The sequence below is a fragment of the Abramis brama genome (assembly GCF_963993115.1).
Source record: "Abramis brama genome assembly, chromosome: 24".
Lineage (NCBI taxonomy): Eukaryota > Metazoa > Chordata > Actinopteri > Cypriniformes > Leuciscidae > Abramis > Abramis brama.
In genome coordinates this window covers 26263643-26278437 of record NC_139986.1, presented here as the reverse complement: position 1 = coordinate 26278437, position 14795 = coordinate 26263643, and the positions used below count along the sequence as shown (strand labels likewise).

General features: G+C 36.8%; 1 protein-coding gene across 1 annotated transcript; it reads left to right on the top strand.

Moving 5' to 3' along the window:
* The first annotated feature begins 166 nt into the window (after positions 1 to 166).
* On the top strand, positions 167 to 13819 carry LOC311075628 (protein kinase C and casein kinase substrate in neurons protein 3). Its single transcript, XM_084103164.1, has 10 exons — positions 167 to 326; positions 3378 to 3446; positions 3879 to 4035; positions 5922 to 6157; positions 7048 to 7203; positions 7291 to 7466; positions 9630 to 9750; positions 9970 to 10043; positions 12337 to 12416; positions 12488 to 13819. Exons 2-10 carry the CDS (start codon positions 3390 to 3392, stop codon positions 12613 to 12615), a joined length of 1185 nt encoding a protein of 394 aa, XP_083959290.1. The 5' UTR covers positions 167 to 326; positions 3378 to 3389; the 3' UTR covers positions 12616 to 13819.
* The last annotated feature ends 976 nt before the right edge of the window (positions 13820 to 14795 follow it).

Here is a 14795-nt window from a genome sequence, read left to right as displayed (position 1 = left end):
ACACACTAATTGCTTCACATGTTGGCGGTTTTTCGCTGTAAGCTGTGGTTGGCAGAGAGCTGAAATAACTCTCACATTCTACAACACACTTAAATTTCACACCTTACAACTCATTTACACTGAGATGAGAGATTATGTATGTGTCAGTATGTGTATGTGTGTGTGTGTGAGAGAGAGAGAGAGGAGGAGAACACACACTTGCATGTACATATGCACTTTGGCAACAGCTGACTGTCTGCACAGACACTGGAGTGAACATCAGAAAGACAGACATGGGAGAGAAGTGAAGGATCCTGAAGGAGGACAGAACAAGCCAAGGACTGGAGGTAAAAAGCCTTGTTTTTTTCTGTTCAGTTTAACTTAAGTTTATTGGAAAGTTGACAAATAATATGTTCTAAAATTGACATGAAAGTTTTTATTTTAGGTGCTGCAACTTATCTTTTAAAAATAGTTTTGCACCTCTTTTTTAAGTAGGTACAATTAGTTCATAATATGAGCTCATAAAATATGCATGCATGATAATAATAAAAAATAGTTTTAGATGTGTGTCACGTCAACTACCCATACAGTTTAAAGAGTGTGCACACACGCTGATTTATCTGAAAGTGTTGCATGTGAAAAAACGTGTTAATGTGTATATTTAGCTCACACAGAGCTTGATCAATAGATCAGTGCTGTTGAAAAGCTTCCATTATGGTTTTGTACTTTACTAACAATTGATTGTTACGTGCAATAACAAAAATGCTAGATTTTGGGGCTTTATGAGTTTATTTAAAGATGTGATTTAATTTTGATATGATGCTGTACTTTTGTATACATGTGTTTTTCCCTATGCCATTCTTTCGTATTAGAGATATGATTGTGATCTCGTGTATGTTTCTCATGCTGAAACATGACAGTATAAATGACCATCACGATTCATCACGGTCAGAAGTGAACCTGGACTTAAGGGAAATCCCTCTGATGATGTTTTAAATTTGTGGGCATTTTATTATGTGACTCTAATGGATATATTTGACAGTTTTATTCTGGGTTCTAGTTATGGGTTTAGACTCGACAGTGTTCATTTTAATTAGTTTATTTAATTGATTTGACACAATGGGCATTGTGTTAGAACATATTCTCTGATAAATAGAAAATCGCCTCCAGGGGGGCAAATATCACTCCACTTTGTGACTCTGTTGTATTTTGCACAGTGTGTGTTGTGAAGCATGTGTAAGATGACCCACCAGCTCTTGTTTATTTGGAGTTCGCTCGGCTGGTGCATGGAATCCTGGGTGGGGGAGAACTCTATTTCTGATCCCAGATTCCAGTAGCAACACACACAGACAGACACGCCTTTACAGTATGCTTATAAATGTATGTATTAATACATACCGATGCAGTTATGTCCATTAATTATTTTGGCGTTCTTTAATTTGGCTAGTTTGTGTGATTTTGTGAGCCTTATCTTTAGTATAAAGATTTCTGTCAGTTTTAATCGTATTAAATCCACCGCGCATTTCAGAGATGTTTATCATCACAACTGACTATATCCAGTTGCAGTCTCGCATGCAGCGAGACCCCAGAGTGATTCACATGGACAGTTGCATGCTCTGGATAACGGCCAGAAACTCACCCACGACCTATTTTTATCAGATAGACTTTGCAAATACATGCATAAAGTGTTACCACTTTACAGTAAGGTCTCATTTGTACCTCACATTAACTAACAACAACACTCAGTGCATTTTTTACAGCATTTATTCATCTTTATTAATGCCATAAAAATACAAATCAATTAAATTCAATAGAAATTGAATTGAATTTCTATTTAATTGAATAAAATTGACCAATTGTAGTTCACAGTGCATTAAGTAATTTTAACAGATACAACTTTTAATTCTGAAAATGTATTAATAAATGTTAAAAGATGATTAATTAGAACTAGGTTTAAATTTAACAAATGAAACCTTATTGTTAAGTTTCACCCATGCATTTAGGCACAAGTCATATTATGTGTCAATAGTTTAGTGTTCTATAGCAGTGGCTCTCATACACTTATCATTTTTGAAGTTGCCTTAATTTTTACCAGTGCATCATTTTTGCAAGACTATTCAGATCTTTTTTATTTTAATCATCATCCAATCAAGTTGCCGTGATTTGTAGACAACAGATTGAGAATCACTGCTCTACAGACTCTTTTTTTATATCAAGCGGGCCGCAGGACTTGTTGCGCTCGTCATTTGCTATTTTGCATCTTGTGACCGTGTGTTTTTGACCCCAAACCACAGCGGATGTAATTTTAGACTTTGTTACCTTGTGAAAAAGTTCTCTTAATTGTATTTAATATGCACTTGTAGTGTACGTCAAATCTTAAAAGTATATTTTTAAAAAGCTGTACTTGCAGATAATATGATATTAATGAAATAAAAGGCCATTTAAAAGGAGTGCACTTTAATGATATTTTGCCGTGCTTTAAAGTACACATTTTGATGTGACTAACATGCATACTAAAGCACTCATAAAGTAGTTGATTCATGTTACTTTTTTTCAATTAATACATTTTAAATGCACTAAATTGGAACTTCATTACAAATGTTTAACTGTCAATATATTTAAATACATGACATACAAGTTTCAATAGAAATTACATTAAAATTATTTTTATGTACCATACATTTTTCAGTCGACAGTGCTCTTTAACCACGTCAAAGAGAATAGAAATAATTATGAAATGACACATATAAAGATACATTTAAACTTTAATACATTTTCATTCATTTGCAAATCACATGCAATTTAATTTTTCGAAAACATTACATTCAGTTCATAAATATAGACATATATTAGAATAAAGTTACTCATCAACATGACTAAAATGTTGGCTGTTGTTATATTGTAAAAGGCAAAAGCCTGGCTGTACAAAGGTGATGTTTTTTTCGTTTTCAAGAGCATCTGTGTTTGCAAGTCAAGCATCATTACCATTGCTCATAGTGTTCTGAACAAATCTCTAACACTTCTAAACTGCTGCATGTAACTCATTCTGCAATATGTCAAAACAAGAAGATGTTTACATCCGATGAAACAACAGGCCCGGGGAATGCAAATGTGCAGAAGGTTCAAAAGCTTCTGAGACGCTGCAGTGAGCGGCCGTCTGTTTGCCATGAAGCCTCTAGGAGGATTGTGGAAACAAATGAGTAAACATACCCAGATGCCCCTGAATACATGTCACCTGATGTGTCAAGGCGGGTTCTGATAGTGCAGGGGTAACAACAGCCTCGAGGAAACTGGACAAAGTACACTTTGGACTTCTCTTGGCTTTATACTCCATAACATGAAGCATGCAGATTCTTCCTCACTTACACACATGCATGTAATCAGACTGTCTTTTGCAGCCAGCTGTGACCATGGCGGACCCTCCCGCAGGCCCACCTGAGGACCTCAACAAAATCAGCTTCTGGATGGTAAGGAAAAAGCTGTTCCAACACCTATAGTGAGCTGCCTTGCTGTTTACTCCCTACATAGGTAGCTTCCTTCTAAGGCAGCACCATAGATCAAAAGTGACTGATTTGGGTTGCACTACATAGCATGTGCCACACAAAATAGTGCTTTTCATGAGAGACTCAAATCACATAGATTCAAATTGGCATCTATCATTCCATAAAGAATCTGTAACATCAACGGAACCTTTCTAATGCAGAAAAGGTTCTTAATAGTGGAAAAAGGTTCTACAAAAAGAAAAAGTTATATTATAAGAACTGATTACTGAAATGTTCTTTGGGGAAACAAAAATGATTCTTCTATGGCATCACTGTGAAAACCCACATTTGGAACCTTTATTTTAAAAAGTGTGGCACACAAATATCTGAAATATCTCCTTCTGTTCTTGTCTCAAGCCAGGAAATTACGTGCGGACGGTGCGGAGGACATCAGAGTCGTACCAAGCGTGTAACGACATCATAGCATGTATGAAGGACCGGGCTCATGTGGAGCGACAGTACGCCCGTCAGCTGACTGAGTGGAGCAGCAAGTGGAAATCAATCACTGACACTCGTGAGTGCTTCAGTCTGACCTGTCAAAAACTGTCAATAAGTGATCAGTTTAAAACTCAGAGTAGCTCCGCCCACAGTCAAATCTCATTGGTCCGAAATTGGTCCACTATTTTCAGAAGCGTCACACTCACTATAACTGGCGTAGGTATTATTGAATCTCTGCTCATTTTTGAGTTTTTGTATTTGATGTCTTTGTCAGTTATTGTACAGTGGTTTCATTTGCTTTAATCTGAAGATTCTGTTATCATCAGCCCACCCTTATTTTGTTGCTCTTTTACATACCAGGGTTATTATAGTTAAAGGGGTGGTATAATGCCCTTTTCACAAGATGTAAATTAAGTCTTTGATGTCCCCAGGGTGTGTATGTGAAGTTTTAGCTCAAAATAGATAGATATTTTTATATTGTGTTTACAGTAGCGTACCGTGGGGTTTCAGTCAGGGCCTTCAGTAACGATCTAACCCCCCCTCCCCCAATGACAAATGTACCCAAAATGACCCAATGTACTAATGAAATTGATTTCTGGACATCGTAATGTTATTTTTCCTGAAAATTGTTATTGTACACAAACATGTATTGTATCTGCCCACCCATGTCGATGACATCAGCGCGGGCTAGCCGTTGACAGATCGCTGGGCCTCTGGGGCGTTCTGTCATACGCATCACAATTTGATTGGCTGATAAAACACGTCAGTCAAAGTTATGATCAAATGGAAAACGGCAGCTTCAACGGAAGGCTAGCTATACAACTAGTGCTGGTCCACGGAGCTGCGTTTAGTTGACATATGTAAAATCCAGCTCAGACTCACAAAAATTAACCATATTCTTTCTGGAAATATAATCGTAACGTACTGATAGACAGCAATTGAATTTAGACATGTTCAGACACACATTAATTTAATTATAGAAAAAATATATATTTTTTATTTTGACAGGGCCAGCAGAGAAGGCCCTGCTGGCTCTGACGGCACACCACTGTGTGTTTTATATAGTTAGTTTTATATATTTTTACGTTAAAGTTGTCACTTTTTGAGGGTGAGCAAAACTGCACCGTTTTTGTGTGTCCCTTTAAATGCAAATGAGCTGCTGCTCCCGGCACAGGGGGCGGAGCTACAACAGCTTGTGTCCTTTTACCTCACACACACATGCACTGGAAATTTCAAAAACTTTTAGCCTTTTATGTTCAAACCGGAGTCAGAAAGATGGAGAGACTCAAGAAGAAGTGACAACATGTAGAAGCAACAGGACATTTCTGAATGGTTAGTTGATGAATTTATGCAGCTGATGTGTAGTTATCTTCTAGTCATTGATTAGCATATTCTGTCTTGATAATCTATAAGTCGTGTTCTGGGGGCGGGGTTTATGTAAATTTTAGGGTTGGTGATGTCACTAACCCGGGAGGAATGTGGTGTAGTCTCTACCAGCCGTTTGTTGTAGTCCTTAAAAAGCGATTTCTTTAAAAGCAAATATCTCCCTTTGCTTTGAACTTTGAGCGTCGTAACTTTGCAGATGTTGTTTATTCTCAAACAGCAACATTACACACTAACTAAAGTTAGAAAAGTGAAATCATAATCAACCACCCCTTCAACTAAAACCATGAAAAAACAAAACATTTTCATTACTTGAAATAAAACAAATTTGAACTTAATTCTAAAATAACTAAAACTGAAATAAGAATTAATAAAAAAAAGATGCATTTAAAAAAAATTAAAACTAAATATTAAAATATTAAAATATCACTGTTACATAAAAACAAAAATCTGCTGGCTGTCAAGTTCAGTTGCAGTTTTGCTTAGTGTGATGTAAATGGATAAAAGCTGATGTGTGTGTGTGTCTCTCTCTCTCTCTCTCTCTCTCTCTCTCTCTCTCTCTCTCTCTCTCTCTCTCAGGGCCGCTGTACGGGTCCCTCTTGCGAGCGTGGCAGTGCTTTTTCTCGTCCACCGAGCGTCTGTCTGCCCTTCACACATCAATCTCCCAGTCTCTGGTTTCAGAAGACGGAGAGCGCATTCGCTCGTGGAAGAAAGAGACGTTCCCGCGGAAAATGTTCTGCGGCTTCAGGGAGTCACATGACCTTGGGACGGCTTTCTCACGTGCTCAGAAGCCCTGGGTGAAGAGATTAAAGAAGGTGATAGTGAGACGTATACTGACGATGATATAATTGCTGGAGGTCGCCAACTATTTCAAATTAATAGGCGTTAACTGAACCATTTGTTTTAAAATCCCACTCAGTATTTCAGTATATTAAAGCAAGATAGTACAGGAAAAACCAGGCTTAATTTGGAGATTTCAGGCTATTGTGCTTCATTAACTAGTGGAAAGAAAACATCCGAAATACACATTTATTACACATAGTTCTATTAGCGTAGATTTCAATTACAATACATATCATTAAAGTTTTTTTCTCCACTTCAGTATCACTTATATACACCCAATTTTATAGTTGTATTCCCATCTATACTCTGAAGGTTTTTACTGAGGAGTTTGTTTATATATCATTTGGCTGATTTTATACATTTTATTCCTAAAAATATTTTTTTCTGTCTGTTGACTATTTTTTGGGGGGTTTATGGAATGATAAAAATAGATACCCAAATCCCTTCTGTAAAAACCTTTAACTCTAACATGCCAATAAAAGGAAACAAGAAATTTTCAGCTCTGGAAATGTATGTGCAAATTTAAATAGATAATGCCTCACAGCATATTTAAACAACATTTCAGGAAACTTGTATTTCAAAACAATTGTCTTAATGTACTGTGATTAATCAACTATAGGGAAATTGTGGTGATAACTATTAGTTCAGATTTGTACCCTATTATTATCTGCATTTATTTCCTTTCATACAGCATTCAGCTTTTAGTGAGGAAAAAAATATTACTTGACATTGGAAACGTCCCAGTTAGAGAGAGAAGATGAGATAGTTGTATTCCCAGTGCATTTAATAGCATAAGTTAGAGCTGAATATGACATGAAAAGCACTACGTGATGCTAATAATAAGTTTTTGTGTATCCATTAGCTGGAAAAGGCCCGTGCGGCGTATCATAAGTCATGTCAGAGGGAGCAGATCGCTCAGGAAAAAGAGAATCAAGCCAAACACAACGCCAACCTGAGTGAGAGCAAACTGTCCAAGATTCAGCAGACGAGAGAGAAAGCCACACAGGAGCGCAGCAAGGTCAAAGAGCAATGAGACTTTCTACACAAACATATTATATTTATTATATATAATATGTTCATGAATTATTTATGCGTGTTTTTGCAGGCACGTGATCGTTATGAGAAGGTCCTAGAGGACGTCACTGGCTTTGCACCACGATACATGGAGGAAATGGAGTCTGTGTTCGACCAATCACAGGAGGAGGAGAGGAAGAGGATCAGCTTCCTGAAACAGGCCTTCCTGTCCATTCACAGACACCTCGACATCACCAACAATGAGAGGTTTAAAATGGCAACACGCATTTGATTACAACATTACATTAGCCGCCATAAAACAATTGTGATGGTGTTTTTTTTGTTGTTGTTGTTGTTGTTGTAGTGAATACATTAAAGCGATCCGTTCATTATGAAGGGAACAAAAACAATTAAAGCTGCAAGCAGCATTTATCGGGGTTCAAGCTGTTAAGGCCTTTACGGTTTTTAAGCACAAAAGCATCAAAAGTTATTAAGTTTTATTTAGCAAGCATGTAACCACTGACATAATAGATGGAAAACACCATTAACAGCCAATGTAGGCAGTGTACCATAGGAAATATATGGTTTTAAAGCTTTTTAACAGTTATAGCGCCACCTTTGGTCCGATCTCCATGAAACTCTGCATGCCTCCTCACCATGTTCTGACACATATGCTCATCAATTTTGGTGAAGTTCTGAGTTTTCCTTTGGGATTTATAGGCTTTTGAGTGTATTCTGCCACGCCCCTTTTCTAAATGACCCTGTTACAGCCAGCCAAATGCCAAAGTTCAACTTTTTTTGATAATTATTGATCTAGAGAGTCCAGAGAATTGTCCTAGACTGGTTTGGTTCCGATCGGGCGAAAAACCAGGGACTAGTTCGCAAAAGTAGGTTTTGGACAAAATTCGACATAGCAGAAAATTTTCCCTGCCTAAATCAAAATCGGAGATAGCCATTTTGTCCGGCTTGAGCCAAGGATTCCACCGACATAAGACACTTGATCCTGGGACAAACGGTCTAAGAGTTATGAGCAATTTTGAACTTTTGGTTGCTGTAGCGCCACCTATGGGCCATTCGGGGTCATACTCTGATAGGTTGTCCCCAAATTGAGGCCTACCATCTGGCCAGGTTTCAAGTCTCTAGGCCTTACGGTTTGGCCTGCACGATGCGTTTTACAAATCCTTACAATTACAATAGGGTTTCAGCATTTCATGCTTGAACCCCTAAATATGTGTTAGTGTTGATTTCAGAACAGTTTCAATTGAAATTGATATTTAACAAAAGATTATATGTGTACACTTTTTCAATTTTTTCACTCACCGGCCAATTTGGCTACTAAAGTTACCGGCCATTCAGAACTTCTACTGGCCAAAAGAAAAAAGAATCCAAATTAACTACGTCACAGCAATTTATATATATATATATATATATATATATATATATATATATATATATATATATATATATATAAAATTTGGCTGGTTTTTAACAAAATCCTGTCATCCAGCCATCTCCTCCCTTCCTCTTTTATCCTCATCCTTTTAAACAACAATGTGTTTTAGGTGGACAGATCAATACAGTACAAAGAGCATCATAAAAAATGTAGGATGTTGGAAAATAACAATGTCTTTTCTGTTAACCAAATGCTTTTTAATCTTTGCTATTGCTTCAATGCAAATGAACAAGCATGCCATTATTTGTTGCGTAGTGTGTGTTCAAGTAAGCCAGATATGAGCAGATTCTGCGCAATACGCTGGATTTAATATATCACGATGACTCACGAGTTGAGTATTTGCTCTAAATCTGTGGAGATTTGGCTCACACGAACTTCCCCAGCAAAGTGAGTAAACGTAATAAGTAACGCCAAATTGCCTAGTGATTTGACAGCGTTACCCGCCACAGTTGATTTTTAACCGCATTTGGAGGGTGTTCATTTCAAACCCTGTGTGTACATATATATTTGCTTTCTGCACTTTATGTATTTATGTGTATATATTATGGAGGCTTGTTTTCACCACGGAATAAAAAAAAGGGTAATTGCGACTTTTTTCTCAGAATTGCGAGTTTATATTTCACAATTCGGACTTTATAATTAGCATTTGCAAGCTTAAATTAATAATTCTATAATGACTTATGAGATTTCAGTCTTTTTTCCTTGCAATTTCAAGTTCAGATATAAACTCTGAATTGCAAGATATAAATGTGAGATTAAAAAGTCTGAATGTACCGTTTTTTTTCCTATATATATATATATATATATATATATATATATATTCATAGAAAGTTCATACCGCTATTAACATTTTCTCAGACGAGCAGATGCGATGAGACCTGTTTTCCTGTTCAACATAAAGCCTATTAGCTGCAGTGATGTTCATTGTCCTGTCAAAAAGCCTGAGGGTTTTTATATGTTTATTGCGTGTGTTTCAGTATAAAAGCAGTGTACGGTGAACTACATCACACACTCATGTCCATCAGTGAACCTGATGATCTCCGCTGGTGGAAGAACAACCATGGGCCGGGCATGCCAACCGACTGGCCCAAAATAGAGGTGTGTGTCATCATACGCATCCAGATATTATGAGGGAACTATCCTATATTTATTTGTGTGTCAAAAACTGTCGTAATTTAGTGTTTCACGACTTGACTATTCACAAAACAAGTTTTAAAATGACTACAGGACCCATTGGATTCTTCTTTCTTTCTTTCTTTCTTTCTTTCTTTCTGTGTTTCTGTCCTGTAATCTCATCTATGCGTGTTTTTGGTGCAGGACTGGAATCCTCCGATTAAAAAACAAAAACCAGGAAAGAAACCAAAAGCACACAGAGGACCTGAGGAGAAAGCGTAAGCTCACCACACACACACACACACACACACACACACACACACACACACACACACACACACACACACACACACACTAAAGTGTCTATAATTGTATATTTAACACCATTAGATATTTGTCTCAATTTTCAACTATGATGTATTTAAGGCTAGACACTACAAGGCAAAACCATTGTTTTTTTAATTTATTACGGTAATCTCCACTTCAGTATCACTTTCATCCACTAAACGTTGCGGTTTTATTCCTATCTATATTCTGACGGGTTTTACAGAGGGGTTTGTTCATGTATAATTTGCCTGATTTAATACATTTTATCCCTAAAACATGGTGAATTTTCTGTTGACAATATTTTCTGATTTATGATAAAAAGAGATCTCCTCTAAAAAAAAAAAACTTTAGCTCTAATATGTCAACAAAATGAAGCAACCTGGCTTTATCAGTGTTCACATTTGTGTTCTGGAAATGTATGCAAATTAGGGCATATTTAATTAAATAATGCCTCATTTCAGTATTTAACCATATTTCAGAAAACTTGTAATAAATTACAATAGTCTTGATGTACTGTAATTAATCAACTAGGGAAATTATGGTGATATTTATTAGTCTACATTTTGACCCTATTCACCTGTAGTGTCTTGCCTTAACTGAGAATTGTTGCACTCAACGTGCTCTATTATAATGTCAAAGGTAATATTAATTAATTCAAGTTAATTAGAAAATGAATCAGATTATGAAATGAAATGTGTAAGTATTGAGCAGCGAGTCTCTTTGGGTTTCCGTCTGTCAGCGATTCAAATCCTTCTTGGCTGAAGTGATTCGGTTGGATGAGGAATGATTGTGAACTGCAGTCATAAAGGTGAAGTGTGTCATTTGCCGAAATCTGCAGAATACTGTGTGCAATATTATAATGCGCTCAGCTTGATCTTTTTTTCCGCTGTGATGAATGAACTGGAGCTGATTTCATCTGATCATCTGATTAGCCGTCAAAAGAGTGAAGAAATGTTTTTTACACAAAATGCATTAAAAATGCAGATTTATGTTTCTTGCATGATACCGGCTGGAAGTCACTGAATTAAACATGAGGTCATGTGACAACAATGTTGCATACTACTTTTTAAAATGCTTATTGTTGCACAGTGCATACTTAAAAATAGATCATTATCAGTGCCCCTATTATGCTATTTTATAGGTTCCTAATGTTGCTTTGGAGTCCCCCACAATAGGTTTACATGCAAAGGTCAAAAAAACTTTTAATTTTCTCCGGATACTTTTTCTACATTGCAGCATCAGCTCTTCTCTCTGGAGTCTGAAAACGGTTGGTTTGAAGATTCAGTCTCTCTAAAGTGTATTTGCATTGCAGAAAACAGTGTCTTGTCAACAACACGAACCAAACGTCTCAGCGTCAGCTACAGCGTTTGAGGGCGGGGCAAAGCAAATGTGGTTCACAGGCAACCAATGAAGACCATTATGCAGATTTGTTAAATCTTTAAAACTTTGCAGGCCTTTTACATTCACAAACTGTTATATTACACACTGCATGAAAGGTTATATTCGAAAAAAGCATAAAAGAGGCAGCCAGCCATGGTATTGCAACATGACTTTTCCTCCAAGATTGTGCGTGTGTGTTCCGCTCCTTCATGAGTTTTGTAGTCCCTTCCTCAGAGCACATCTATAAAACATGCTGCCACTTCCATGTTTCACTGTAGGGACGCTGTGTGTGTTCATTGTGATGAACAATCTTACTGACAATCTTTAACACTTAAGCATGAAGACCCAATAGTTGGTTTTGTCATCTTCTTCCAGTGTGCTTTTGGCTGAGCTCCAGTTGAGATGTTTTTATCTTTGTGAACTGTTTTATTCTGCCATAAGGACTGTAACTCTTTTAGGCATGAGTCTCTCCCTTAAAACAGTTTATCTCTTATGCGGACACTGTGTTTGGAGGGCAGCCAGTCCTGGGCAGATTCACATTTGTGAATGTCACCTTTTTAATGATGGTGTTCGGTGTGCTTTAAGGTATATTCAATGTTAATGGCTGCAAGTTGTTTAGTGGGTTGAATAAACGTTTTTGGGGAGGAATTAATCAGTGCTGGCGAGGTTTCTTTTAGTGTTATGTTTCGAGGCATATAGTTGATTCATGCATTTGAATTGCATATAACATTTCCATCTGTTACACTGTATATAATATATTAGCATAATAGTAAAATATCACTGTAGCTTCCATACGGTTTGGACGCCTCAGGAGTTGAGGTGAAATGGAAAGCGCTCAGATTTCTCTGTCATCTTCTCCCGCAGGGTCATGATCGGAGGAGTGCGTGTGCGAGCGCTGTACAACTACACCGGAGAGGAAGAAGATGAACTGTCCTTCAGAGCAGGTGATCTTCGACCCTCGTGAAGTTAAACTGAATCTCTCTGAGGTGCTGACGGCTGTCGCTCTGTCTCACAGGTGAAGAGTTCCTCAAGATTGAGGAAGAGGATGATCAGGGCTGGTGCTGGGGGGTGAAGGAGGGCGGAGTCCAAGGGTTTTACCCAGCCAATTACGTGTTGCCTGTGAAAGGACATCAGGAATCATAGATGAGGCACAACCATGCATATTTACAGTTATGGAAAACATTTATACGGTGGCCATCAAAAAGTATGTAAATGTCTGAATGTCATTGCATTAGATTGCATTTTCTTTTAGACTTTTTCAACACTATTTAAATTGTTTTGTCATTTAACCCTTAAATGCATGAATGTTTTGCCAATCATTACATATTCGGGTCTTTAGCGACCCGGATCTATATCTAACACGGATGGATCTCGGTAATATAAAACTCTCATGATATTAGAGTAACAATTACAGAAGGATGAAATAAAGCATATTTTGTTATCTTTTGGAGCTTGGAAGGGTTCAGTTTGAGCAGAAGTTTTATTCCATCATCACTGTCCTCATCAGAGCTCATTTCTCAGTACATTCAGCATCTGGCTCATATTCGCCAGGCCAGCCATATTCTCAAAACCATCATTTTCATCTTCAAAAAAACAATATTTTGATCGCTGACAGCTTCTTTACTAGATCCACCATCAAGTGACAGTGACAGTAATATTTGATTGCGTCAGTACTTGAGTCGCTGAGCCATTTCAAGTTTTTCTGATTATTCTTCCTATTCTTTTGTTTTCTGCCTGCGGTAACTATGAGTGAAACATCACGTCGTCATTGTGGATCAGACATCGCCACCATGTGGAATAATGGTGAACTGCACTTATTCAGTCATCAAAGATTCAATTATTGTTGTGCAAAAAATATATACTTAGATTGTTACACACCTCGGGTCGTTAGCAACCATATATAATTTATTTTACAAAAAATGAATGGGAAAACAGGCATCATTTTATAATTTTTTTTCTTCTTGTTATATTGTTTATAATGAATTGATTGAGGAATACTAAGAAGGTTGATGTCTAACTTTTTAAAAAAAAATGAAAGGAGGGAAGTGAATGAAATCACAAGGTATGTGTTTAAGGGTTAAAACCATCTTAATGTCTTTCTGTGATTTTTTCTTTTCTTCTTCTTGTCAAGTGTATTTGCGTTTTATTTCTGTAAATTAACTGCTACTCAGTTTGCAGTGCTACTTAGTAACAGTGACATTCAGATATTTTTAAGTCTCTAAATACTTCCACCGTATGAATGGAAAGAATTAAGTTAATAAGTGTGTTCATCGGAAAACAACCTACAACTACAACCAGTGTTTCTACAGACCAAAATGATAATAAAATATTAATTCTGTTTCATCAATTGAACATTTACCTCTTTATTTAATAATATGGGATGTCATTAATTTTAATTAACACATTTTTGCTTTTGGAAAACCTCCAAGAGAGCCAGAGACCTGCAAATGATTCAAGCAGAGTCAAGAAACGGCCTCTTTGTAATTTATATATTGCTTAATGAGGGGTTGTACAAAAACCAGTAGGAGCTTGTTAAAAAGATTACTGTGCACTGGAGAAAAGCCTCCATTATCATCAGAGCCAAATCCATATTATAATTCACCTACAGGCATTCACACCTGAAAAAGTGGAAGGAATAAAACTAACATTTCTGTGCATTGAACACTTGACTATCAGCTCCGGCTCTGTCACACACCCAGGACCGAACGAGCGAAGATGGGATTTGAACAGGTATCTGGTTAAACATCAAGGAACAGGTGCGTAACTATAGCAACCAGTCAATAATTCTGGAATGACAGGGACCTCTGGTGGCCGATCTGAAATCCCATCTCTCCATCTGTTTTAATGTTGTTTTTACAGTCAAGACAGAAGTTAAGCCTCTAAGCTCATCTATTTTACTGTTTGCACAAAGTATTACTCTGAATGTAATTTTGTGCATATGAAGTACTATAAATGCAGTTTAATTACCATTTAAGTTTAGGGATTTTTTTAAGTTGTAGAAAGAAGTCTCTTCTGCTCACCAAGGCTATAATTATTAGATAAGAAATACAGTAAAAATGTGAAATAATATTACCATTTAAAACAGCTGTTTTCTATTTGAATATATTCTAAACTGTAATTTATTCCTGTGATCAAAGCTGAATTTTCATCATCATTACTCCAGTCTTCAGTGTCACATGATCCTTCAGAAATCATTCTAATATGATGATTTGCTGCTCAAGAAACGTTTCATTATTATCAATGTTGAAAACACTTGCTTAATATTTTGTGGAAATCTTTTATAACATTATAAATGTATTTACTGTCACTTTAATGCATCGTTG

What these genes read in the sequence shown, in the direction of transcription:
- LOC311075628 (XM_084103164.1), top strand. Translation starts at nt 3,390, where the DNA reads ATGGCGGACCCTCCCGCAGGCCCACCTGAGGACCTCAACAAAATCAGC. An exon ending in ACAAAATCAGCTTCTGGATG is followed by an intron (nt 3,447 to 3,878) that starts GTAAGGAAAAAG and finishes TCTTGTCTCAAG; the next exon opens with CCAGGAAATTACGTGCGGAC. An exon ending in CCACACAGGAGCGCAGCAAG is followed by an intron (nt 7,204 to 7,290) that starts GTCAAAGAGCAA and finishes GTGTTTTTGCAG; the next exon opens with GCACGTGATCGTTATGAGAA.